Source organism: Rattus norvegicus, chromosome X (assembly GCF_021556685.1).
Source record: "Rattus norvegicus strain SHRSP/BbbUtx chromosome X, alternate assembly SHRSP_T2T, whole genome shotgun sequence".
Classification (NCBI taxonomy): domain Eukaryota; kingdom Metazoa; phylum Chordata; class Mammalia; order Rodentia; family Muridae; genus Rattus; species Rattus norvegicus.
Genome location: NC_141554.1, coordinates 76,452,981 through 76,478,782, shown reverse-complemented (window position 1 = coordinate 76,478,782; position 25,802 = coordinate 76,452,981). Strand labels below are relative to the sequence as shown.

The 25,802-nt window shown below is 42.7% G+C and overlaps 1 protein-coding gene across 3 annotated transcripts; it reads right to left on the bottom strand.

Moving 5' to 3' along the window:
* Nucleotides 1-10,480: 10,480 nt before the first annotated feature.
* Nucleotides 10,481-25,239, bottom strand: Tsx (testis specific X-linked gene). Of its 3 annotated transcripts, none has more exons than XM_087599248.1 (8): nt 25,153-25,239; nt 20,824-20,935; nt 19,703-19,738; nt 19,069-19,102; nt 17,904-17,985; nt 13,999-14,102; nt 13,008-13,066; nt 10,481-10,796 (listed from the first exon to the last, which is right to left on the bottom strand). In XM_087599248.1, the coding sequence occupies exons 2-8, from the start codon at nt 20,915-20,917 to the stop codon at nt 10,771-10,773; spliced, it is 435 nt and encodes a 144-aa protein (XP_087455374.1). In that variant the 5' UTR covers nt 20,918-20,935; nt 25,153-25,239; the 3' UTR covers nt 10,481-10,770. The 3 variants fall into 3 exon arrangements, with proteins under 3 accessions (XP_087455374.1, XP_087455373.1, NP_062076.1); XM_087599247.1 differs by lacking the exon at nt 25,153-25,239 and adding an exon at nt 24,525-24,671; NM_019203.2 differs by lacking the exon at nt 25,153-25,239 and having other exon boundaries at nt 20,824-20,987.
* Nucleotides 25,240-25,802: the final 563 nt, after the last annotated feature.

Below are 25,802 nucleotides of genomic sequence, written 5' to 3'. Positions count from 1 at the left end.
GAGCTGAAGAGTTTTACCTTTCTAGGACAGAGTGAAATCCTGAAAGTTGTCTTCTGATTGCTACACGCTGCCATGGTCCTCCCTGTCACCGTCGCCACTGGGCTGTGGCCTGGTACCTGTACTCAAACTGATAATTTGCAAGCTAGCACATACAAACACACACACACACACACACACACACACACACACACACACACACACACACACTTACGCATGCGTATAGGCATGTGCGCACGCACACACATATAGGCATGTGCGCACACATACAGGCATGCGCACATGAGCATGTGAATAAAATATGGTAGGTGTGTGGTAGAACATGAAAAGTATAACTAAAAATATCATATATAAATCACAAATGTATATATATATACATATATATGTGTCTGTTTGGTTAGTTTTATTTATTTTTTGGAGACACATTTTTTTCTATATAACAGCCCTGGCTATCCTGAAACTCCCTCTGTAGACCAGGCTGGCCTCGAACTCACCTCAGAGATCTGTCTGCCTCTGCCTCCCAAGTGCTCAGATTGAAGGCCTGTGCCACCACTGCCGGGCTCTAACTGTTCCAGGCTGGCTTCAAACTCTGTCTCTGTCTGTCTGCCTGTCTGTCTGTTTCCCTTCTTTTCTCTTTTTTTTTCTCTTTACTATTTTTTTTTCCTTCTGAATGGGCATCACCGTTTATCGTCGTTTGTGTTGGGAACTGAACAGAACACAGACTGTGAAGAGGAGGCGAAAGGAAAAGAGGAGAAAGTATGTTTCTGAAGATTTCATTTCTTTAAAACACTTTATGGTTTCAAATCCTTTTTCACCCCAAAGGAAATTCAAGAATTCAAGTATGTTGCATAGGGAGTGGTAATACTTCTGCTAGAGTGCGCCTACGTGGTTACGTGGTGGTGTTTGTCCAGGGCATGTAAACAAGCAGATTTCCACATTTCTTGCACCCCCCCTTTTTTTTTTGCTTTGGTAAGGCCAAACCCCAAAAGGACACAGCATACAAAAGAACCCAGGGTTGAGGAACTTATTCATCCTCAGAGGATAACGGCTAGGATTGGAATTGTCACATAGGATTAAAAAAAAAAAACAAACAGAAAACAAAACACAACCCTCACCTCCCCTAAACCCCACAAGTCACACGAGTCCTGATTCACTCCAGTCAGCCTGCTGTCGCACCTGCTTCTCAGGATCTTAACTGAGGGATGGTAGAAGGACCAGGCCCACAGGGTTCTCTTCATTTTGTTTATAATAAAAAAAATTTAAAGGGCTATTTCAAAAGAAAAAAAACCCTGAAATTCAAATTCTGAAAATATCTTGCCTTTTTTTATTAATCATGTCATCTAACACCAATTAAAAAAACAAGTCTGTGAATATGATATAAAAATACGATCCCCAGGTTAACACTTCGTCGCAGGCACAGTTACCTCACAGAATACATGTTTAGAGGGCCGGGAAAGGAGTCTGGGTCTGTTTCCTCCTTAAAAATCCCACAACAGTGCAAGTGGGTGAGGGAGGGGAGATTCTTTTTTTTTTTTTTTTTTTCTTTCTTTCTTTTTCCGGAGCTGGGGACCGAACCCAGGGCCTTGCTCATGCTAGGCAAGCGCTCTACCATTGAGCTAAATCCCCAACCCCGGGAGGGAGGGGAGATTCTTTAGCAGCAAAATGTCCGAGTTCTCTAGTGACATCGGAAAAAAAAACCAAAACAAAAACATAAGCTCAGGGGAAGCTGCCCAGACCCACTCGTCACTAAACACTTCCGCTGCCCCAGGGGCGACAGGCGAAGGGCGCGCTTTGCTACACAAGCCATGGAAAATTCGTCCCTCTAGCTTGACTGTTGTCACTTAAATATTATATGTACAGGAATCCTCTTCTTTCATGTCCCTCCATCTCCGCTGCTTGGTCACTCGGGGTGGGCTCTCAGGATCTGCTCACATCTGGTTGGAAGCAGCTTCGAGGCGGATGCTGCTTTGGCCTGGCTGGCTGGCTAGCGGCTTCCTGCTGAGGACGCGATGGGATGGGAAGCTTAGTGGTCACTGCTCTGCTTCTCTCTCATCCAGGCCTGAATCTGCTCCTTTAGCTCTGGCACTGGCTCCAGCATGCTCTCAGTCAGCATCTGGCGGTTGAAGGGGTCGGTGGGGGAGTTGAGCAGATGCCACAGGATGATAGAACGGTCCATGATGGTACCAGAGGGCAGTCTCACGGGATCAGTCATCAGGGTGTCCATCAGAGGGTCTCTGAACTCGTCCGGGGCGTCAGTGTAGTCTATTTCCGCCCGAGCATTCTTTGCCACGATTTCCTCCACTTTCTCTGCAAGAAGCTTAAACTTTTCTATTGCGATGGTGGATTTGATTCCTGCCTTCCGCATCTTTGAAGTGACTTCTTCGAACAGTTCCTTGCTGTAGGATCGCTGAGACTCGGGGTGGGCACAGAAGGAGCTGGATGCCAGGCACCCGCATGCCATCTTCTCCAGAGGCACCCCTAATCCCAGGGTAAGAGAGATGGGCCAGCTACAATGGCTTGCAGGAGCTCCTGCTTCACTGTGGGGCCTTGGCTGAGCCTGCTGTTCATCTTGTGACCTTGTGAGCAAGATCCACACTGAGGCCTACACCTCTCTTTAATATTTTTAAAGGCATGTTTTTCTCTACTAGCTTTTTTTTTTTTTTTTTTTTTTTTTTTTTTTTTTTTTGAGGTAGAGTGTCACAATAAAGCCTCAGCTGGCCTGGAACTCAGAAAGATCCATCTTCCTCACTCCTTTATACCTGGCAGCTTCATTTTAAAGATGTTACTTCTCAATTCAAATAATGCTAAAAGTGAGCTGTTTATCACCTAACCATTGTTAGTTAGCTAGAAACTTCTGAACTATTGCAATGTTTAGCTAAAGTCCAGAATTTACCATTTTTTTCCATCAGTGCCAGGAAATGGAAGGTAAGTAAGTGTTTGAAGATATTGTCTGCCACTCTATCAAATGCTCAGCGATAGACCAATTGAATGTAGAACCAAGCAGATCCAGATAGTCACCAACCCAAGACTACCTGGGGATAATGTAGAGTGAATCTCGGGGTTAAGGTAGAGATGAGTGGTCTTTTATATTGACCAGCATTGCCCGAGGTTGGCTGTGGCAGTATTGGGCCATGAGTATACCTCAGTAACAGAGAGCATTTAGCAAGCAGTCCGGGACTTCTTTTTTTTTTTTTTCTTTTTTTCTTTTTCTTTTTTCCGGAGCTGGGGACCGAACCCAGGGCCTTGCGCTCACTAGGCAAGCGCTCTACCGCTGAGCTAAATCCCCAACCCCAGTCCGGGACTTCTTATTGGTTTCTGGAATGGTTTTACCAAACTATTGGGGGAAAGTAGGAGGGATAAGAAAGAATAATAGGGGGTAAATATGATCAAATTACGTTATATGCATTATGGAAATAGCCAATGAAATCCTTAGTGTATACAAATAGTATATAGTAATTAAAAAGATACAAATAGCGGATATGGAAGATGAATAAGTTTCACAGATTTAATGTATATATAGCACAGGTACCACAATTAATGATACCATATTAGATCCTTTTTTATTTTTTTAAAGATTTATTTATTTATTATATATAAGTACAGTGTAGCTGTCTTCAGACACTCCAGAAGAGGGCATCAGATCTCATGACAGATGGTTGTGAGGCACCATGTGGGTGCTGGGAATTGAACTCAGGACCTCTGGAACAGCAGTCAGTGATTTTTCTTTTTTACACTGAGATATATTTTACTCATATTTTTATACATTTGTGAGTCATCTTTTCCATTTGTGTAACTTTCTATTCCATAGAAGACAATGTTTCATTTGAAGTCCCAACTCATTAAATTTCTCTTTTTTGCTGAGGGGAATGATACATTCAGTAAATACACACTCACAAGATATATACATTGTGTAAACATGTTGAAGAAATATTCTGCTGACTATGAGTGAGGATTTTTTGTGCGAGTGATCCTTATACCTCTGGTCCTTTCACACACCAACTTTCATATCATAAAAATGTCATGCCTCACTATCATGTGACTAGGTATCACATAAGTCATAGAAATAACAAAATGTAAATGCAAATAATACTATTTGCACCAACTCATCTTGATTTATTGCTAAAACTATAGTTCACAATATCTTTTTTTTTCCCTCCATCTTTATTAACTCTGGTATTTCTTATTTACATTTCAATTGTTTTTCCCTTTCCCGGTTTCCGGGCCAACATCCCCCTAGCCCCTCCCCCTCCCCTTCTCTATGGGTGTTCCCTTCCCCATCCTCCCCCAATTACTGACCTCCCCGCAACAATCACGTTCACTGGGGGTTCAGTCTTGGCAGGACCAAGGGCTTCCCCTTCCACTGGTGCTCTTACTAGGATATTCATTGCTACCTATGAGGTCAGAGTCCAGGGTCAGTCCATGTATAGTCTTTAGGTAGTGGCTTAGTCCCTGGAAGCTCTGGTTGCTTGGCATTGTTGTACATATGGGGTCTCAAGCCCCTTCAAGCTCTTCCAGTTCTTTCTCTGAGTCCTTCAACGGGGGTTCTATTCTCAATTAAGTGGTTTGCTGCTGGCATACGCGTCTGTATTTGCTGTATTCTGGCTGTGTCTCTCAGGAGCGATCTACATCCGGCTCCTGTCAGTCTGCACTTCTTTGCTTCATCCATCTTACCTAGTTTGGTGGCTGTATATGTATGGGCCACATGTGGGGCAGGATCTGAATGGGTGTTCCTTCTGTCTCTGTTTTAATCTTTGCCTCCCTATTCCCTGCCAAGGGTATTCTTGTTCCCCTTTTAAAGAAGGAGTGAAGCATTCACATTTTGGTCATCCTTCTTGAGTTTCATGTGTTCTGTACACCTAGGGTAATTCGAGCATGTGGACTAATATCCACTTATCAATGAGTGCATACCATGTGTATTTTCATGTGATTGGGTTACCTCACTCAGGATGATATTTTCCAGTTTCATCCATTTGCCTATGAATTTCATAAAGTCATTTTTGATAGCTGAGTAGTATTCCATTGTGTAAATTTACCACATTTTCTGTATCCATTCCTCTGTTGAAGGGCATCTGGGTTCTTTCCAGCTTCTGGCTGTTATAAATAAGGCTGTGATGAACATAGTGGAGCACGTGTCTCTTTTATATGTTGAGGCATCTTTTGGGTATATGCCCAAGAGAGGTATAGCTGGATCCTCAGGCAGTCCAATGTCCAATTTTCTGAGGAACCTCCAGACTGATTTCCAGAATGGTTGTACCAGTCTGCAATCCCACCAACAATGGAGGAGTTGTTCCTCTTAACCACGGAGCTCACAGAGCCATCTCACCAGTCCTAGATCCTTTTAAAAAGGTTTTACTTTTCTATGTATGAGTGTTTTGCCTGCATGTATATATACACCTCATATGTGCTTGGTGCTCAATGAGAGAAGGACAGAATAGAGAATCGTATCCCCTGGACTGGAGTTATAGATGATTGTGAACCACCATGTGTGCATTAGAAACCAAAGCCTGGTCCTTTGTGAGAGCAGTCAGTGCTATTAACCACCTCTCCAGCCTCTATATTATTCTCTTGAAACTTGCTCAGTAGATCATGTGTGTGCCTCCTACTGTGGTAACTATTCCTCAGATACCTCTGTGAATTATCTTACCCCCTAGTAATCAATTCACTATGTACATAATGAAGGACAACAGTGTACACTTTAAATATATACAATTAAAATTCTTTAAATAAGTGAATTTGTATGTACTATACCCTTTATTTGACATATAGTTAGTCCTTAACACATAATAGCATTTTCTTCACATTTTCTCTTAGCTGAACTTATTCAGTTCTTTAATTCACATCTAAAAGTTTTACAGACCCTAAAATTGAGAAATTTGGACAGAACCCAAAGGTCCATTAATGGATGAATGGATAAACAAGGTGTGATTCGCAGTCAATGAGGTATTAGTTACACTTAAAAAGAAAGAAATTCAGATATCTGCTGTATTGTAGTCTGTTAATTACTGCTAAGAAAAAATGCCCAGAATGGTAATTTATAAATAGACTTTTCACATGCTAGAAGGTAGGAAGTTTACGTTCGAAGTGATAGCAGGTTTGAGGGCATACAAACCATCCCTGTTTCTAAGATAACAGGCTTGGTTGCTGCCCTCACAAGACAGAAGAAATGGAAGAGCAAAAGATGCTGCCATGTGTGTCCTGTTAGCTGTTCTTACAAGGACAGGGACAGTAATCAATTCATGAAGGCATTACCAATTACATCCAAAAAGGACTTAGCTTTTTTATTTATTTATTTATTTATTTATTTATTTATTTATTTATTTATTTAGTATATGAGCACACTGTAGCTGTCTTCAGTCACACCAGAAGAGGGCATCAGATCCCATTACAGATGGTTGTGAGCCACCATGTGGTTGCTGGGATTTGAACTCCGGACCTCTGGAAGAGCAGTCGGTGCTCTTAACCGCTGAGCCATCTCTCCAGCCCCAGGACTTAGCTTTTTTGTTGTTGTTGTTTGTTTGTTTTTGTTTTCGAGACAAGGTTTCTCAGCTGTCCTAGAACTCTGTAGACCAGGCTGGCCTCGAACTCACAAAGATCCTCCTGACTCTGACTCCTGAGTGGTAGGACAAAAGCTGTGCATCATCTGATCACCCTCCTCATGCCACGTGCATGCAAACACACTACTAATAACAAGCACAAAATAATTTTATAAAACCTAAAACTACAACTCTGAGACAGACATTAGGTAGACATACTTATTCCAAAAGTCAGAAATAGGACAGAAGAAAGGGATAAATTACACAAAATAAGCCCCAGACATGACAGAGCAATAGTTCCTTCTGTGTGTGCGTCCGGTCAAAGAGTTTCATCATAGTTGCTTTCAGAGTCTCGAGTAAGGGGATTATTTGTAGAATGGACTCCCTACAAGTAGTCATACACTCAGATTTCTCTCTCCCTTTCTCACCAACTATTAACTGCTTATGGACCCCCTGGGAGGGGTGGGGTACCATCAGCTCCTCCCAACAGGGGAAGGTTTTGTTGTTGTTTTGTTTGAGACAGTCTCTCACTAAGTAGCCTAAAAGGCTTGGAATTCATTAGGTAAATCAGAAATTCACCTGTCTCTGCCTTCTGGCTGCTGGGATTAAAGGTAGGTACCACCAACATATTCCTCTAGGAGGGGATCTCGGAGTCTAGATGCCATTGCTCTCTCTACCCCCTCTCTTTATAAATATTTTTTTAAGATTTTTATTTTTATTTATGAGTGCAGGGGGTGGGTTGCTGGAGGGTGCCAGAAGAGTATTGAACCCCTTGGAGGTAGAGTTACAGGCAATTTTGAGACACCTGGGGACTGAATATTAAGTCCCCCGAAGAACAACATCCCAACAGGGGAATACTTTATCTTAAGGCTCAAGAGCAAACTTTGGATCCAAGTTCTGCCTTCTAGACACACCTGGGGTGCTGTTTGGGTCCACAGGGCTCTAGGCATGGCTTGCTAGGCACAGCTAACCCAGCACTTCTTGTCAGTTAGAACCAGTTGCTTGCACTTCCCTCAGGCTGTTTTAGCATATTGGTGGCTCTATAGCTCTGGGGTCATAACTGAGAGCAGTACTTTCATAGTTCTTTTGGGCATTGCTCTAGTTGGAGGTCTATTCTCTGGGCAAAAGTCACTAAGCACTGTGCTGGTAGAGACTTTATATCAGCCTTACTCTGGTTCTCTGCTTGACTCTCAGAGCTCATGGAGGAACCCCTGGAAACTTAGGTGAAGCTAGTCACGACTCAACAGCTTATGCATATTGTGTGCCTAAGAGTAGAGTTAGGACTGCAGAGACCGCAAGATTTATCTTTTCAGGTTGCTGCCTGAGCTGCTCGCTGTACTTGAGCCCACTTTGTATCAGCTGTTCTCTAACTATGTGGGTTACTAAACTGGACACAGCCTCTTGGGATAGAGACTGAAGGCTGAGTTCCTAAATTATCTCCGTTGTTATGGGAATGGAGCCTACACTCCTGGTAAATAAACATTTACCGTCCTAGGGATGCTAAGTCTCACTTTTCTTTAACAAGCCCAGTTGGAATAGCACTTAACCTTTCAGGTGTTTTGGAAGCAGCAGCTCCTTGCTAAATTCTACTTTGTGTGCATTAATGTCCCCTAAGCAAGTCCAGTAGTAAATCCTTTCTGCTACCAATTGTAGCATTTCAAGTTTCTTCTGCATCACAGGCAGCTGCTGAGTAGCAGTCCCCCAGACAGGTGGAACAATAGAAGATTGCAAAGTGAGAGAAGGGAGGAAGTAGAAAAACTGGTGTTTACTTCGTCCGGCTGTTTTCTGATTCAGGAAGAAAGGGGCTGGACATACTCTACCCATAAGGAGATTTAACTGTAACATGTAAGGCAAGAGCTCCTCAGTCAGAGTTTAAAAAGTAAATGTATGGAACAATTACTTGGTTTAGAACAGCTTAAGCCCCACTCCCACCCCCTAAACCAGCTGTTGACTGTTTAACTGCCGACCAAACAATAAAAGCTCTCTCCTAACCACTGTCTTGTTTGTATGCAACAGAATCATAGATCTACTATATGGGTATTTAAAAGTTTAGAATTCTGGGGCTAGAGAGGTGGCTTAGAGGTTAAGAGCACTGGCTGCTCTTCCAGAGGTCCATAGGACCCAGGTTCAATTTCCAGCACCCACATAACAGATCCCAGTTGTCTGTAACTCCAGCTCTAAGGGATCCCCTACCATCACAGAGATATGCAGGCAGGCGAAGCATCAGTGCACATGGAATAAAAATAAATACAATTTAAAAAATTTGGAATTCTACAAATATTGACGATCCCCCCTCACTGGTTCAGTCACCAACTGTGGTAGTTCACTCTAGCAATTTCCTCCCACCAGACTTATTCATTTTTAAAGTCTAGGTGTTTGAATATTTATTGTAAAACAGCACGCACAATGACTTCCAGTTTTATAATTGGTGATGTGACCTGGAAAAATTACTTCTCATTAGTAAGGCAAGAGTGATTGCAATATATTCTTAAATATTTTTCAAGCTTCTTAAAGTATCTTCTTTTTTAAAATTAAATCTTTCTTATAAAAACCTTGCAAATAAAAAAATTGCACACTGAAGCTAACGGTTCAATCTTCAATAGTTTTGTTTTTCGGGGCTGGAGAGATGGCTCAGCGGTTAAGAGCACTGACTGCTCTTCCAGAGGTCCTGAGTTCAATTCCCAGCAACCACATGGTGGCTCACAACCATCTGTAATGGAATCTGATGCCCTCTTCTGGTGTGTCTGAAGACAACTACAGTGTACTTATAGATAATAAATAAATAAATCATTAAAAAATAGTTTTGTTTTTCACATTGTTGTATTGTTTGTGTTCTCAGCATACTTAACAAAAGCAACAGAAAATATAAGAAATTAATCTACTCAACTAAAGTAATTAAAGCTCATTTTAAGACAGGATCTCACTCTGTAGCCCTGGACTGGAACTCACTATGTAGAGCAGGCTAGCTTTTAACTTAAAGATCCACAGGCTTTTGCCTCTGGAGTGCTAGGATTAAAGGCATGAGCCAACATCCTAGGCTACATTTTTTTTTTAGTTTATTTATCTTTAAGCATTCTTTCATACTTTTATACATGAATACAATGTGTTTAGATCACATCAACCCTGTACAGTTACTCTAACTCCTCACAGACCCCTCCCCATCCCCTGCTCAGCTTCCTGTCTCCTGCTCCTCTTCCTCCTCTTTTTCCTCCTCTTCCTCTTCCTCCTTCTCTGCCTCCTCTTCTTCTTCCTCCTTTTCTCCTCTTTATCTCCTCCTCTTCCTCCTCCTTTTCTCCTCTTTATCTCCTCCTCTTTTTCCTTTCCCTCTTTTCCCTTTTCCTCCTTTTTCTCCTCTTTTCCTACTCCTCTTCCTCCTGCTTTTCCTCCTTTTTCCCCCTCTTCCTCTTCCTCTTTCTCCTCCTCTTTCTCCTCTTCCTCCTCCTTTTCCTCCTCCTCCCCATCCTCTTTCTCTTCCTCCCCATCCTCCTCTTTCTCCTCCTCTTCTCCTCTTCCTCCTCCTCCTGTTCCTCCTCCTCTTTCTTTATATTACACTGAGTTCAATTAGTACTGCCCACATGCATACAGGTATGGGTGTCATCCACTAGAGCATGGACAATCTACTGTGGACCACTAGACTGAGGAAAACTGCCTAGGCTACATTTTAAGAAAAGGAAAAAAGGTGATCATGAAGATGCATGCCTTTAATCCCTGCCCTCTGGAGGCAGAGGTAGACAGATCCCTGGTCTATAGAGTGAGTTCCAGGACAGCCAGAGCTATACAGAGAAACCTTGTCTCTAAAAACAAACTAACCAATCAAACCAAAACAAACCAAACGAGGGGAAGAAAAGGAAAGGAAGGGAGAGGAAAGGAAAGGAAAATAACGGAGGTAATTAGCCTAATTAGCATGACAAGGAAGGGGGGGATGTCTTAGAAACAGTCGCACCAAAACATAAAGGTTTCAAGCAGATTTTATTCAACCTTCCAAAAGCAACAAATTCCACTAGTTGGCTTGTAGATGACCTTAGAATGTTAGGATTTCCAACGTTCAAAACAGTCAGGTCTCAAATTAAGTACTCTCCATTTGTTGTAGCAGTTTGGTATAGATTTGCTTTTAGGTTGGTGTGTAGAGATGATGTCATTTTCTTTAAAAACAAGGTTTTATTTCCCCATCACCATTTAATTTGTAATGCATGAGGCCAATAAGGATGATGATGGTGACACGTTTCAGATCCTTGCTTGTTTAATCAGTTGGGTACATGGCATTGTCTGTGGAAGAAAGGTTTTCAATTATTCTCTATTTTTCAGTAATGCCTCCCTCGGCTCATGCACACCTTTAGAAAAGGGACCTTCCAAGGACTACCAAGTCTTTTTTTTTCTTTTTTTTTTCTTTTTTCTTTTTTTTGGAGCTGGGGACCGAACCCAGGGCCTTTCGCTCGCTAGGCAAGCGCTCTACCACTGAGCTAAATCCCCAACCCCGGACTACCAAGTCTTGCTGAGTATTCTCTCTCTGTTTTTTGCTAGGATTTTTTTGGTTGTTGTTTTGTTTGTTTGTTTGTTTGTTTGTTTGTTTGTTTTTAGACAAGGTTTTTCTGTGTAATAGCCCTGGCTGTCCTGGAACCTGCTTTGTAGAGGAGGCTGGCCTCAAACTCACAGCCTGCCTCTACCTCCTAAGAACTGGGATTAAAGGTGTGTGCCGCCACCATCCAACTGATTGTCTCTATTAAGTGCCAAGCATCAGTCACTCAGCTGCATTAGATGCGTGAGTAAAAAGCAATATGGAGCTGGACATGCAGTTGTCAGACCTATGTGTGTGCATGTATGTAAGAGTATGAGCCAATACATGAAACAATAAAGTTACATGCCTGTTTCCTTCATTACCTATGGATGTTGTCATTGGTCTGCTGTGTAAACTCTCCTTCTGATGATGGGAAAGAGTGAAGGCACTACAGAAACTATAAAATCCTTTTTCTTGGTGTGAAATGTGACTTTACCTTTTAACACAAACATATGATAAAAGAAATCACATTGATTTAACTATTAAAGATCAGTTCTACCTAATGCCAAGCTTAGCCAATAATAACTATTTGCCTCACTTCTTCCCAGGAAAATGTTCATGGTGTTTTATTATTTTAAAAATTATGTATGTCTGTGTGGGTACACATGAGTGCTATATCTGCCCAGCTCTTGTGCTGTTTTAAGATTTATTGGAAGTAATAAAAGTTGTGTGTCTTTTATCCAAAAACTAAATGATCAAAGGTAGCGTTAAAAACCCCAAATTGGGATTAGAAATTTCTGTAAGTGCTAGTGCCTACAGAGGCCAGGGGAGTTGGGTCTCCTGGAGCTGAGGTGATTATAAGCAGCTTGACACGGATGCTGGAGACCAAACTTGGGTTCTCCTCTGTGAGAGCAATATGAGCTCTAACTACTGAGCCATCTCTCTAGTCACATGGTTTTAATTCTTTATAGGAGACACTATTTTTTTCCCTCCGTTTTACCTACTCAGAACATGGGGAGTGTGTGGGTCTATTCTGTATTTCCAGAGCTCAATTGTTCTGGAAAGTCAGAGCCTGAGGTGGGATTCCAGAAGCAGGCCTGACTCGGGGTTGGCTGTTCAGCTCTTCCCTAGCGCCTACTCCTTCACTATGCATTATTGTTATGACTGAAGCCTCAGGGATCCTCGCTTTAGGGGTAGCAGTGCAGCTTAGTGAGGACTGAACATCAGGACCCTATAAAACTTCAGATCCTCCCTGTTCCATCCAGTTCTCATTTCCTCTTTTTCTTGGTAACTATTATTCCCAATCTGGTCCCTACAAGTGATCTTGGCTGAAGCAGCCTGTTGGGGCTCCTCCTTGGCCAGATTGCAGAGCCTTGAATTTGGTTTGTTAATCAAGGAGAGGGGAGGGGTGCTTATCTGCGGATGTCTGAGTGGGAAAGGAACTTTATCACCAGGGATAGACCTTGAGCTGGAGTCCTCCCTTGTGGCCAAAGTACAGTGCAATTCATGGGAACAATGACCATTTGTGTCTCTTCCTTACCCTTGATGTTCTTTGGCTGCCTAGACCATCCTTGGAATGGGATAGGGTGTCTTCTGTCTCCTGGATACTAGAGTTACATTATGCTCTGCTTTTGCAGTACTAAGGACTCCAACCAAGGGCTTCATTTGTGCAAGGCAAGTACTATACCTAGCAAGCTACATCCTGCTTATCCCTTGACTGTCTTATTTAGTATGTGCTTAGCTATTTATTTGGTAGGGTCTCACTATTTAGCCCTAGCTTGCCTAGAACTTGCCATGTAGACCATGCTGGCCTTGAACTCACAGGTACTTGTCTGTCTGCCTTTCTGAGTGCTGGAGTGCTAGGCTTCAAGCTGTGCACCATTACACCTGGCTTATAATGCCTTTAAATTCCCCGTATGTATGTCAGGCTGCAAGGATGCAATGTGTGACTTCAATAACAATCCAAAGGACAAGAGAGATACCTGATTCAGTTAGTTTCAGGTCTTGGTCAGCTTGTGAGTTCATATTAGTGAACATCTCCCTAGAATATGGAGATACAGTAATCAATTGTCAATAGGCTAAATTCAACAACTTAGAGAGACACGAAAGTCATTCATGCACACACATGAAAATTGGACCCATTTATATCTGAACTAAGACAGGCTAGCGACCCTCACCTTCTTTGAGACAGGCTCTTACTATGTAGTCCTAACCAGCCCGGAAGCCACTATGTAGATCACTCTCTACATAGCTCTCAAAAAGAAATCTTAATGTGCAGTCCCAGCACTAGTGAGGTGGAGGCAGGACTGATGGGGAGCCCAAGGCCAGCCTTTACTCCATCAGCACTCTGGGAGCCAGAGGCAAGTGGAAGCTACTATGTGGAGCAGGTTGGCCTAGAACTTCGAGATTCTCCTGCTTCTACCACCCAAGTGCTCGAATGAAAGGTGTGCACTATCTAATCTGACTATTTCTCCATTTTAAAGGAAAAAGGCAGACCTCGAATGTGTGCCTCCAGCAGTACATGACAAATAACAGTACTGAAAAGGCAGAACATGAAAGTTCTTTTCTTGGACATTGCTTGTACTCAACAGAAGCTGCATTAGTAGAAATAGACTCATGGTCTCTTTTACTCTTTGAACTCTGACTTCCTAAAAAAAGAGAACCATGCCCACAAAAGCAAAATCCTAAATAATTTCATACCAAAAATCATCTGTGAGAAAAGGCACACATAAAACAGAGTAGATAAAAACAAACAATGTATCTCACGGAGGAACAGCAGCATATTGCAGCTGCCCTGGGGAACTACAGGCCAGATCACTACAACACTACATCACTACAGACTCCATCACCTTCGTACATTTCTTCTCAACTGATACCAAGGATAAGACTAAGCACAATTAATAGAGAGTCAATTCCTATTGTATTTCTCCTCTCTGGATGTCTTGCAACCCAAGGACACTTAAGAATACATACATATACATGGAGGAGTTTGCTTTAATGTCACCAATGATGACGTTCACATTATCGTCAATGTCGCTGTCACTGTGGCTGGCCTCATCATTTTCTTCGGTATACCCCTATGGAGCGATAAAAACACAGGGGAATATCAAAATGAAGTAGATAATTTTTGGCCATCAAAGGAGAACTTTTGTCTTAATGTTAACCCTACAGTTGATAGTCTTAACTGATGAGAATAAAGTTGGGACAAAGCTTACTAAACAGTTGTACCTTATAACTGGACTACTACTTCTCTCCCACATCAAGATCATTAGTGTAGATACCTTGATAAGTTTTGAGAAAATGGGCCTTGGGTACAGTGTTCTTGTAATGGTAGATTGCTCACATTAATGAAAGTACTGAATACCCTGAAGGAATTTGAGTTGGTTCTAGAATATTCTAGTGACTTTTGTTGCTGACTATAATCCTCAATTGACTTTTATTACTGCTTACATTTGTTTTCTTTCAAAACCCCAAAAGGAAATCTGAATGTAGAGATGCACATCTGCAGTCCTAACACTTGTGAGGTGGAGGCAGGACTGAGGGCTCAAGGCCCAATTTTTTTCCCTCCATCTTTATTAAATTGGGCATTTCTTATTTACATTTCAATTGTTATTCCCCTTCCCGGTTTCCGGCCAACATCTCCCTCACCCCTCCAACTCCCCTTCTAGATGGGCTTCCCCTCCCCCTGCCCCCATTACCGCCCTACCCCCAACAATCTAGTTCACTGGGGGTTCAGTCTTAGCAGGACCCAGGGCTTCCCCTTCCACTGGTGCTCTTACTAGGATATTCATTGCTACCTATGAGGTTGGAGCCCAGGGTCAGTCCATGTATAGTCTTTGGGTAGTGGCTTAGTCCCTGGAAGCTCTGGTTGCTTGGCATTGTTGTGCATATGGGGTCTCAAGCCCCTTCAAGCTCTTTCAGTCCTTTCTCTGGCAAATACATAGGTGAATGCCAGCAGCAAACCACTGAACTGAGTGAGAATGAGACCCCCATTGAAGGATTCAGAGAAAGGCCCAGTTTTTAATCCCATCAGCCCTCAGGAGGCAGAGGCAACCAGATCTCTGTGAGTTTGTGGTCAGCCAGGTCTACCATAGTAAGTTGCATAGTGAGACCCTGTCTCAGAAATAAATAAGGAAAGAAAGGTGGGGGGTGTATATCTGTCCAGGTCTCATTCACATTAGCTCCCCAGGGTCAGTGTCCTGGCTTCAAGGCAGGCATATAGTAGCTACTTGGAAGGAATCACTATGTTGGAAGTAAATCCTCAATTTTCATGTATTCTATATTCACAAATTCACCTACTTATACTTAAATCAATACTTTATTTTATTTTTTTTTTCTTTTCTTTTTTTCGGAGCTGGGGACCGAACCCAGGGCCTTGCGCTTGCTAGGCAAGAGCTCTACCACTGAGCTAAATCCCCAACCCCTTAAATCAATACTTTAATTGCATTCTGGTCATTTCAGACATGCACAGAGAGGTGAACAATTTGTCACCTGGTAAGTATTTTCCCAGCTGAGTTTGAACCTCTTACATTCTTGTTTCAGCTCTCAAACTTTAAGCACACATTCTCTGCATTGTTCATCTAATATCACAATTTTTCACATTTACATTCCTTTTGCTGGCAACCTCTACCCCAAGGCATAGTGCTAAAACTCTATGTAGTGTGTCTAAGCATGCAAGGCTGTGCTGTGCTGTGGCTTGTTCAAATTTTAAAGTGTGTGTGTATGTGTATGTGTGTGTGTGTGTGTGTGTGTGTGTGTGTGTGTGTTTGTGTGTGTGAGAGAGAGAGAGAGAGAGAGAGAGAGAGAAAGAGAGAGAGGGAGAGAGAGATGTGGAGGTTGAAGGCAACTTTCAAGAGTTGGCTCTCACCTTCTCCCTTCTCTGAGACAGGATAACTCTGTGTCTGCCATGCTACATAGTTCAGGCTAGCTGCCCTACAAGCTTCTAGACCATTCTGTTTCTGCCTCCCACCTCACCATAGGAATGCTGGGGTCACAGATTCAAGGTACCACATCTGGCTTTTTAAAAAAACTTCATATGGGCTAAAATACCCTTTCACAGACCCACACTTAAGAAAATGATAATAAAAATATACAGGATTCCGGAAGCTGAATGGCACATAGTAAGGTAGTACTGTTACTACTCTTTCTGTATACTACTGTGCTTCAGTAATTCAGCCAAGAAAAAACTTGCTATGTGTACAGTCATGCTGTGTACTACAAAGGAAAATTCTTGGGTTATATAAATAAAAAGTATGTATAACAATTCTTATATGTATAACTCTTCTTATGCTAAATGTATATATGTATATATATGTACACACATGCTTAGTAGGGAACTGACTTGCTGTACTTTTAAAGCAATTATTCTAATCCAGCTCCTCTGAACCATTACTATAACAAATGTTGCTTCAACAGGACAGGCCTTCAAACTTTTATAGATCTATTTTTAATTATGTGTGTGTATGCATGTATGTAGATATGTGCACATGAGTGCAGGTGCCCACAGAGACCAAAGGCACTGGCTACTCCTGGAGCCGGAGTTACAGTTTGTCATAAGCCAGATAATGTTTGTTGCTGGTATCAAACTTTGGTCCTCTGGAAGAGTCACAGCATTCTTAACCAGTGGGCCATCTCTCTAGCCCAAGTCTTTTCACTATTACATTAGCCCTAAATCCTCTCCAGGATGAGTCACACCATCATGAGTCCTTTATATGACTTGATTTATAGTCCCTTACCACTCCATTATCAGTTTGTTTGGATTTTTTTTTTCCGGAGCTGGGGACCGAACCCAGGGCCTTGCGCTTGCTAGGCAAGCGCTCTACCACTGAGCTAAATCCCCAACCCCTTGTTTGGATTTTTAAAAAAATTCTTCTCTCATACACAACATTTTGGCTGCATTTCTCCTCCTTCCACTCCTCCTAGTTCTACCCCCCTGCCCCATGACCTCCCCTTTCCCCCAGATTTGTTTGGAAAATTTTCAAGTGAGGCTTTCTAAAATGAATGCAATATGGGCTGCAGTTAGCTCAGCACTTAATAGTTGTCACTGTTATTCCAGAAGTCCTGAGTTCAATTTCCAGCACCCACACTGTACAGCTAGCTCACAAGCTCTTATAACTCCTAACTCTAGAGGATCTTACTTATGGTCCCAGAAGGCACTTTCACTCCTGTACACACACAATCACAGAGGAAAATAAATCCTAAAATAAATAAAATATTTTAAAATTACAAGTACTAATTTACTCCCTGTGTCTTTGTGTATATTCATGTGGAAGTGAGAAAACAACTTAAAGATGTCAGTTTTCTCCTTCCATCAGGTGCTTCTCAGGGATCAAAGTGGGGTTTTTCAGATTTGGTGGAAAGTGCCTTCACCACTGTGTCATCTTCCTGGCTCCACACGTCTTGATTTTTGCCCATGGGTTCTGAGGATCAAACTTGGCTTGCCAGGCACATATGGCTAGCACCTTTGTTCACTAAGTCATTTCCTTGGCCCTCAACATGTTATTATCATAAATAAATGTCATTTTTATGCAATTAGTATGAGGAAGTATGTCTAATTTAGTAAGACCAAAAAAAAAATCTTGTCAGTTTTGAATGAGCTCCATTTTAAAATATGAAATTTAAATTTATATATAGTCTCTAAGTACTTATCTGTCTATGCATCTACCTATCTATTTCCATTTAAGGACTCCAAGAAGGATTTATGGGAGGAAAACAATTGACCACCAGTTAAATACATTCTTAGTGTGGTTCATTCTTCAGTGGACATCATTATCCTAACACCATATCTATTGTATCATGTTTAGAGCTCATCTATCCTTGACATTTGTGTTTTTCAGGGTCCCATCTTGGTGTGTTTCTGCCTTCCTTGGACTACTTACAGCTTGGCAAGTGTCGCTATCATTGGTACTGCTGACTTTGTCCTCTTGAAGAATATCTTGCAGGCGAAGAAATTCGGTGTGGCTAGAGAAAAGTGTCAGAATAATAAAAATACTGGATAGTTACTTGTCTGAAGACTAGACTGCATGCAATTCAGCAACCCATGTAGTAATCTGTTACTTAAAGTAAAATCAGGGGCTAACAACCAAGTAAATGATTGAAGAACTATGACTGACTTCAGAATAATGCCTTGAACAAGATATAAAGCTGAAGGATGGCACCGAGAGCAACTTTTTCATTGGACAAATTAAAGAACCAAAATAATGAGGTGGATGTGTTTCTTGACTATACTTTTGTTCTAGTTTAATTGCCTCAAACATCGTTGCACTTTTATTGGCTTACCCGATAGATGTATTTTGTTCTCCAAATGCTTTTCTCTAAAAAGCTCCAGTTTTGGAATTTTTATCCAGTTTGTTCTTGGTTTTGGTTCAGGTCACAATTACTAGCCTAATTTTGATATTCCTAACAGAAACAGATTTGTCAGTGGTCACTAAATGATTTAACTATGTTGAGATTTTGACCCTAGACCATCCATAAGGAAGAGTGTGCACTTTTCAAGGCAGGCTAGACCAGGATTCTGCAAATAGGTGTGGCTGTGCTTGTGTTCCCACTCTCTGTTCGCCTGAGATAAATAGGCTACATTTTCTCCTAGAGTTTCTGGGAAGTTAGTTATCAGTTCTCTGGGACACTGTGCCTCATTCACTAGCCTTAGCAACTAGAATGTACCTGACCTTGGGAACATCCCCCCTGAAAACTGAATACAAAAGAGAAGTTGCTATCTACTATGTTCATAACAAGGGCTTCAGAACAGTGGGAGAAATAAAAATCCAAAGAAAACATGTTAGCCTTATTGCAGTAACACTTTTTTTTTTTTAAAGTCACAGCAAGTTACCAGTTTCAAGACCTTGAGAAGACCAAAGGCTCTTTTCTCTTGGGGAAAAAAGATAGACTGGCAGCTACTACTCTCATGGAAGCGTACATTTCTGTGCTGTACATCAAATCATGTAGCAAGGTAGTGCAGAATGTGCTTCTTGTTCGCTTGGCTGGAAATTGGCTGCTGACACAAGATGACCACTGTCCATGTGAATAAAGTATTACACAACTTACCCCAGTGGCTCATCTTCCTGCTTATCAGCGTCATCTGTAACCATGAAAAACAAAATGTGAAAATGCACATATGAAGCGAAGGGTTGTAGGAAGGAGAAGAAATTGGGTTGGAAAGTCTCTTCGGCTTGAACTGCAGCGGGGCGGAGCAGGAGACCCTTATAGGCTCAACGATATTGTTGAAACTAAACACAACAGAGGTTTTTGTTAACAACCTGTGGAATAGTTGGAGTTTGCACCCTTTAAACTAACAAGGATATAAAAGAAAAAAAATGTAAAGTTGTCTTTTACTACTTTTTTAGTGTTTTAAATTTTGTATTTATACATAGAAAATATATAGAAAAGAAAAATAGTATTTTCATTTCTTGTTTTGATTATATGTGAGGAAACTTGCAAAAATTCCTTTAGCCCTAAATTAATTTGAGCATACTTGGCACTTTGGCAAACAAGTTAAGATTCTTGAAATGTGCTAAGGGAAGAACCTGAGCTGCTGGTGCTCCTTCTGATGAAGGCTTAACAGTTGCTTTTTTAAAAAAAAGACCTAGACTTACAAAACATAAATAAAAACCAAAATGACAACAACAACAGAACCAAAAATATCAAAGGGGTGGGGTAGGCTCCAAGGTGCAATACTTGCCCAGATCAGAGGAAGGCCTAGGCTTGATTCCCAGAACTGAAAGAAACGAGAGAGAGAAGAAGAAAAAAGAAAGAGGATTAAAACATACACAGACTCAAATGCAAATAAAACTCATATTTAACACGTTAGAAGTCAAAGCACTTTGAAAATATCCTTACATGTACTAGTCCATGTTTTAGGTACAGGAGCAAGAATGTGCAGATTTTATGGCCAGTGAGGGGAAGTTATGCGGGGTTAAGCAACTTTATTGGGTTTTTTGTTTGTTTTGAGGTAGGGGGTCTCACTATACAGACCTAGCTGGCCTGGAGTTCTCTATGTAGAGCAGGCTAGCATCAGACTCAAAGAGATCCGCCTACCTTTGCCTTCTGAGGGGCTAGCATTAAAGGTATATGTTACCACATCTAACTCACTTTGTTTCTTGTTTTGTTTTGTTTTTTTTTTAATGCGTGGGTTTCTCTGTACAGTCCTGGCTCTCCTGGAACTCACTATGTACACTAGAGTGGCCTTGAACTTAGCGATCCACCTGCCTTTGCCTCCTGAGCACTGGGGTTAAGGGTATGTGCCGCCATTGCCAGCTTTCCTGATTACATTCTTAAGGAGAAAAAAATGAATCCAAAGTATACGTTAAATTTCTTGGTTTATAGGTTTTTTGTTATTGTTCTTGAGTAGCTCCTTCAATTTGATCTAGGAACAATACCAGATGACCCACATTCAAGGAGAACATAGAAGGAGGACAGTAACTGCCAGCTCACACTGGAACATTCTAATCTATACCAACAATCCTTTCTAACAGTCTCCCACCTGTAGGTCCACACGGTTTACTAGGTAATAATGAGTTAGCTCATTCATAAACGTTTGTGTTGGTCATCATTTTGGTTACCTCCAGTTAAAGGGAATCTGGTTTAGTTTGACAGCTTTGGAGAAAACTAAGGCTCCTAGGATGATGTTACTTAGATATCAAGGGAAAGGTGGCATGAGAAATAAAAAACCTGGGGAGACAGGAGATGGTTTCCCATTTGCCCCTGGGGAATTTGAAAGAAACAGTGTCCCTGGACTCATGCCCAGAGGAGTCACTTTCCTTCTTTCGGTAACTGTAAAAAAAAGAAAAAGTAGGTCTTTACCTTTGAAAAGCCATTCTTCTTCATTTTCGAATTCCGGAAAGTCCATTGTACCGTATTCTGCTTCAGAAGTCTTGGGTTCTTGCTCTTCAGACATAACTCCGGGATTCGGCTCCTGTCGGGGGAGACCTGTTGGTGTAGCTGATACCCAAGTCTAGGTGGGTGCTGTGAATGAAGTCCGGAGGGTTTGGGCCAGAACTTCAAGCCTGTGATGGGTGGAGGGTAGGACTGGGGTGGGGTCAGGGTTCGGGGGCGGGGTCTGGAGAGCTCCGACTGTTAGGAATGGGTAGAACCAGAGAAGACACACCTCTATAGTATCCCAAATGCCTGTCTTCCATCAAGGTCTTAGAAAACACTGACGTCTACATTTTCCTTCAGCTGGGGTAGAAGTATTAAAGAAACCTCTGTGATCTAGCCAATACTGGGATGAGGGAGTAGGTCCTGTGTACTTCCTTTTACTGGTTCAGGTACCAGATTTTCCAGCAGTGGAGCTTGTCCTTCCCAATCTACCCTTTCAGTTTCCAGCACTTGTGTAGAACAGGAGGTTGGGTGGGATCAGCTGGCAGTGATGTAGGAAGGATACAGTGGCTGCGAAGTAGTAGGTAGGAGATGAGACCTGGAGGAGAGGAGGGCTGGGAGCAGGCACCGAGTTCTGCGGAGGTGTAGTATAAGAGAACTTCGTTATACCTTATACCCCTATCCTTTAAGGGCGTAGGAAAGACTGGAGTCTGGGTTCTCTCTCCACTGGGGTGGAAATGCTTAGGAGTATGTGAGCAAAGGCTGATGTCTAGGAGGCATTCCTACATCCTTTCTTTCACTGTGTCCCAGAACTCCCAGAACTTGACTTTCCTTATCAATCAACCGGCACAGAATGTTAGTTCCCAGCAGTATTCAAAGAGCACAGATGGTGGGGGTGGGCACGGGGCTGGAACCAGCACCATAACGGGTGGGGTTCGTGGCAGGAGCTGTGGGGTTGGTTGTGTGGGGAAAGATGGTGATGGGCAGAGAGGTGGGACAGGAACTAGAGAATACCACACTTTGGTAGTACCTACCCTAATGTGCTTCCTCATTAGAGGGCTTAGAACAAACACACCCGCTGCTAGGTTTCAGCTTAGTGGGAAGTAGCAAGAAAATGTCTGATCTAGTTAAGGCGTGGAGGTGGGCTGCCCTATATTCTTCCTTTTAGTGCATTAAATATTGAATCCTCCTACCTTACAAAACCAGCAAGAACTCACTGCACAATTGGACTTTCCAGTGGCTCTGCACTGAACATCAGATTTCCAAGCAGTCCTTGTGGGGTACTGAGCCGGAAGTGGGGGGAAGGGATGAACAGCGGCAGGGCGCAGTGTGTATGTGTGGTGGCCCACAGGTCTGGGGGACTGGAAAGTGAGATGGTGTGCTGGAGGGAGACAGTGTGCTGTAGGAAGAGACTGTGGCACCTGTGTAGCAGCAGGCAAAATGCTCATCGATGCCCTCTGAGGGATGATACTAGAAAACAGCAGCACTGTTTTTCCTTCAATTACCCTAGAAGCACAAAAAAATGTCTGTTCTCTAGAGAATATTTTCTTCACACAGAGTCTCAGTATGTAGCCCCACTTGATCTGAATTCACTATGTATATCAGACTGGCCCCAACTCACAGAGATCCACTAGCCTGCCTCTGGCTTCCCCCAGTATTGTCATTAAAGAAGTGAACTGCAGCACTGTCCTCTGGTTACTATTTTGTGAGGGGGCAGCCAGTCCTGTGCTTTTCCTTATATTGGGTCAGGTAATGGCACACACTGTTTTGCAAAGATGGCCTCACTGTGCAGTATGACACTCTTTCTCAGAGACCTGTGTAGACTTTATTTAGATTTCCCAGCAGTAATCGTGAAGCCTAAGGGTCACCTGGCTTTGGGAAGAGGAGTAGAGGAGTTTAGTATGGGAGAGGTTGGGAGTTTAGGGAGAAAGTCACATCTCTGTAGTATCATAAACATCACTGGAACACTTAGAAAATACTGGCTCCTAGATTTTCCCTCAGCTAGGATGGATACACAAATATCTGTGATCTAGTTACTATTAGGGAGGAGAGGGACTGGTTTTTCGCTGGGGCGGGTATTAGTTTTTACCTTATAAAGACACTAAGACTTCACTGGTGAACTTGACTGTCCTTCCAAACCTACAACACAGACCATTATTTTCCCACGTGGCACTTGGAGAAGGTTGGGGCAGGGCTAAGGTGGTGGGGAAGGGCAAGTCAAGTGTGTGTTGGGGCCAGGTGGGGAATATAAGACTAGAGATGTCAGGCCTCTAAAGTATCCTGAAGGCTCCCATTCACTGGAGGGACCCAGAAAACACTGATGTTCACTCTCTGTCACTAGATTGTGCTAAGAAAACATGACTTTTTGGTTGTTGTTGGGGTGTATGTGGTTGTTGTTGGGGTGTATGTGGAGGTTTGGATCATAGTTCTTCTTTCAAGTACTGGGCCTCTCTTCTTTTACAAAGATCTTAAAACCTTGTAGGGGATATTGATTGTCTTTCTAAACCAAACAGAATCAAACCAAACAGAATAAAGCCAAGCCACCTAAGGTAACCTTAACTTATCTTACCATTTGATTTTGAAGTTGTGCTTAAGGAACACAGAAAATGGGGCTGGGGTGCAGTGGAGAGAGATAGGAAGGTATGGCTGGGGTGGGAGGTGGGGGTTCTAGGAGGGTAAGAATAAAATAAGTCACATCTCTGTTACATCCTGAAGGTTCATTGTGGTTGGAGGGCCTAGAAAATACTGCTGCCCAAGTTTTCTCTCAGCTAGGTTGGAACTGTGAAGAAAACGTCTGGAACCCAGTTAATATGGGGGGGTAGCAGGGTGGGTTGGATAGTCTCTATGTTCTTCCATTCACTGGGTTTTATAACAGACCTCTTTATGCCTTCTAAAGGTGCCAAGACTTCACTTCTGACCCTGGTTTTCCTTCCCATTGACCTGCACAGGCTGTTAGATTTCCTAGCACTACTCATGGAGCATACAAGGTGGGCTGTGAATTGGGGTGGGTTGGAGGGTGGGATGTGGATCAAGCGGGTACAGGTTGGGGAGTGTATGAGGAGAGCATGTCAGACCTCTGTAGTATCCTAAAGGCCCACTGAATACTCTAATGTCACATCACCACTGGAAATTTCAAAAAATGCTGGTGCCTAGGTTTTCTCCAGCTAGGATGAGAAGCTAAGACAATGTCTGTGATCTAGTTCATGTTTATCTATACATATACACACGTTGGTGGACAGAGACCTGTTTCTTGCTCTTCCTTTCACTGGGCTATGGGAGGTGATCCATTCTGCCTCTGGCTCTGGTACTGGGTCTCCTTAAGTTGTAACAGTTACAGAGATCTTACTGAAGAGGTTGACTAGTCCTCCCAACTCTGTACAGATCATTAAATTTCCCAGTAGTACTTGTCAAGCCCAGAAGGCTTGTCCCCTTGGCCTTCTGGCATACAGAATGTGCTCTTAATGACAGTTAAAAATCAAGCAAGCATATTGAACTCACCCACATTAACTGCTTGCTCCCCATAGGCATTTCTGCCATCTTTTCATAGTCAAACATTTCTGTAGTCCTTCTGGGTTCTAGTTTGCTTTCTACTGATAAGCAGCTTCAGAACCATCTTAGGGGTTCAATTGTGATAAAACACTGTGGCTAACACTGACTTGGAGAAGAAAGGTTTTATTTCAGCTTACCATTCTCAGGTCACTCTCAGTGAGGGAAGTCAGGATAAGACTCAAGGCAAAAAAATCTGGAGGCAGGAACCGAGGCAGAAGCCTTGGAGGCTGCTTACTGGCTGGCTCCCGTGGCTTGCTCAGCCTGCTTTCTTTTGGAATCCAGGACCACCTGGCCAGGAGTCAAGGTCCACTATGGGCTGGGCCCTCTCACAGCAATCATTAATCAGCGGGAAAAGCCCTACAGACTTGCCTGCAGGCAGTCTGATGGAGGAATTTTGTCAGGTGAGGATGACGTTAACCTGCTAAGTTAAAAAAAACTAGCCGCACAGGAGATAAGGGTTTATTTCATCCCTTTAGGTATTTTCAAACTTCCCTCTGAAACATCACAAACCAGGCTGTTATCGCTTTAATTTCTCTCAGCATTCCTACCTTCCAAGGTCTTACCTTCCTAGGTCCATTAAGCAATGCCTACTCAACAGCTTTTCTAGCTGAAAGTTCCACACTCTTACCACAATCCTTTCCAAAATGTGGGCAGCTCTGTCACAGCAGTGACCATACTGGTACAAGTTTCTATTTTACTTTGCTTTTTCTTGCTGTGGTAAAATACTGAACAAAACCAATTTGGGGAGAGAAGGGTTTATTTTACCTTACAATGTATAGTCCATCACGAAGGGAAGCCAGGGCAGAGACCTAAAGAGCTGGAGGGAGCCTGGAGGCAGGAACTAAAGTAGAGACCACAGAGAAATGCTGCTTACTGGCTTGTCCAACTTGCTTTTTTTGTACACTCCGGAACCCCTTGCCCAAGGGTGATACAGCCCAGTGGACTGGGACCTACCTGTCCTAGAGTAGCAAGCAACATCCACAGTAGGCTAGGTCCTCCCACATCAATTATTAAACAAGAAAATGCCCCAGAGATTGTCCTACAGGCCATTATAATGGGGGGAATTTTCTCAACTGAGGTTCCCTTTTCCTAGATGACCCTGCTGTGTGTCAGGTTGGCCAGAAACTGCCCAGTACATGCCCTCCCTTCACTCTTTCTTGAAAGCTGAGTGCCTTGACCCTACATGGCCAGTCATTGCTGCTGCTCCTCAAGAAGGAAGTTTCCTGCCACATTTCCCTTTAGTCTCTTGTTTTTTTTATGTTTCTGTTTTTGTTGAGACAGGGTTTCACAATGTAGCTCTTGCTGGCCAGGAACTTGCTATGTAGACTAGGCTGGCCTCGAATTCACAGAGATCCATTTCCTGCTTCTGTCTACTAAATGCTTGGGTTAAAGACATGCACCACCATATCTGGCCA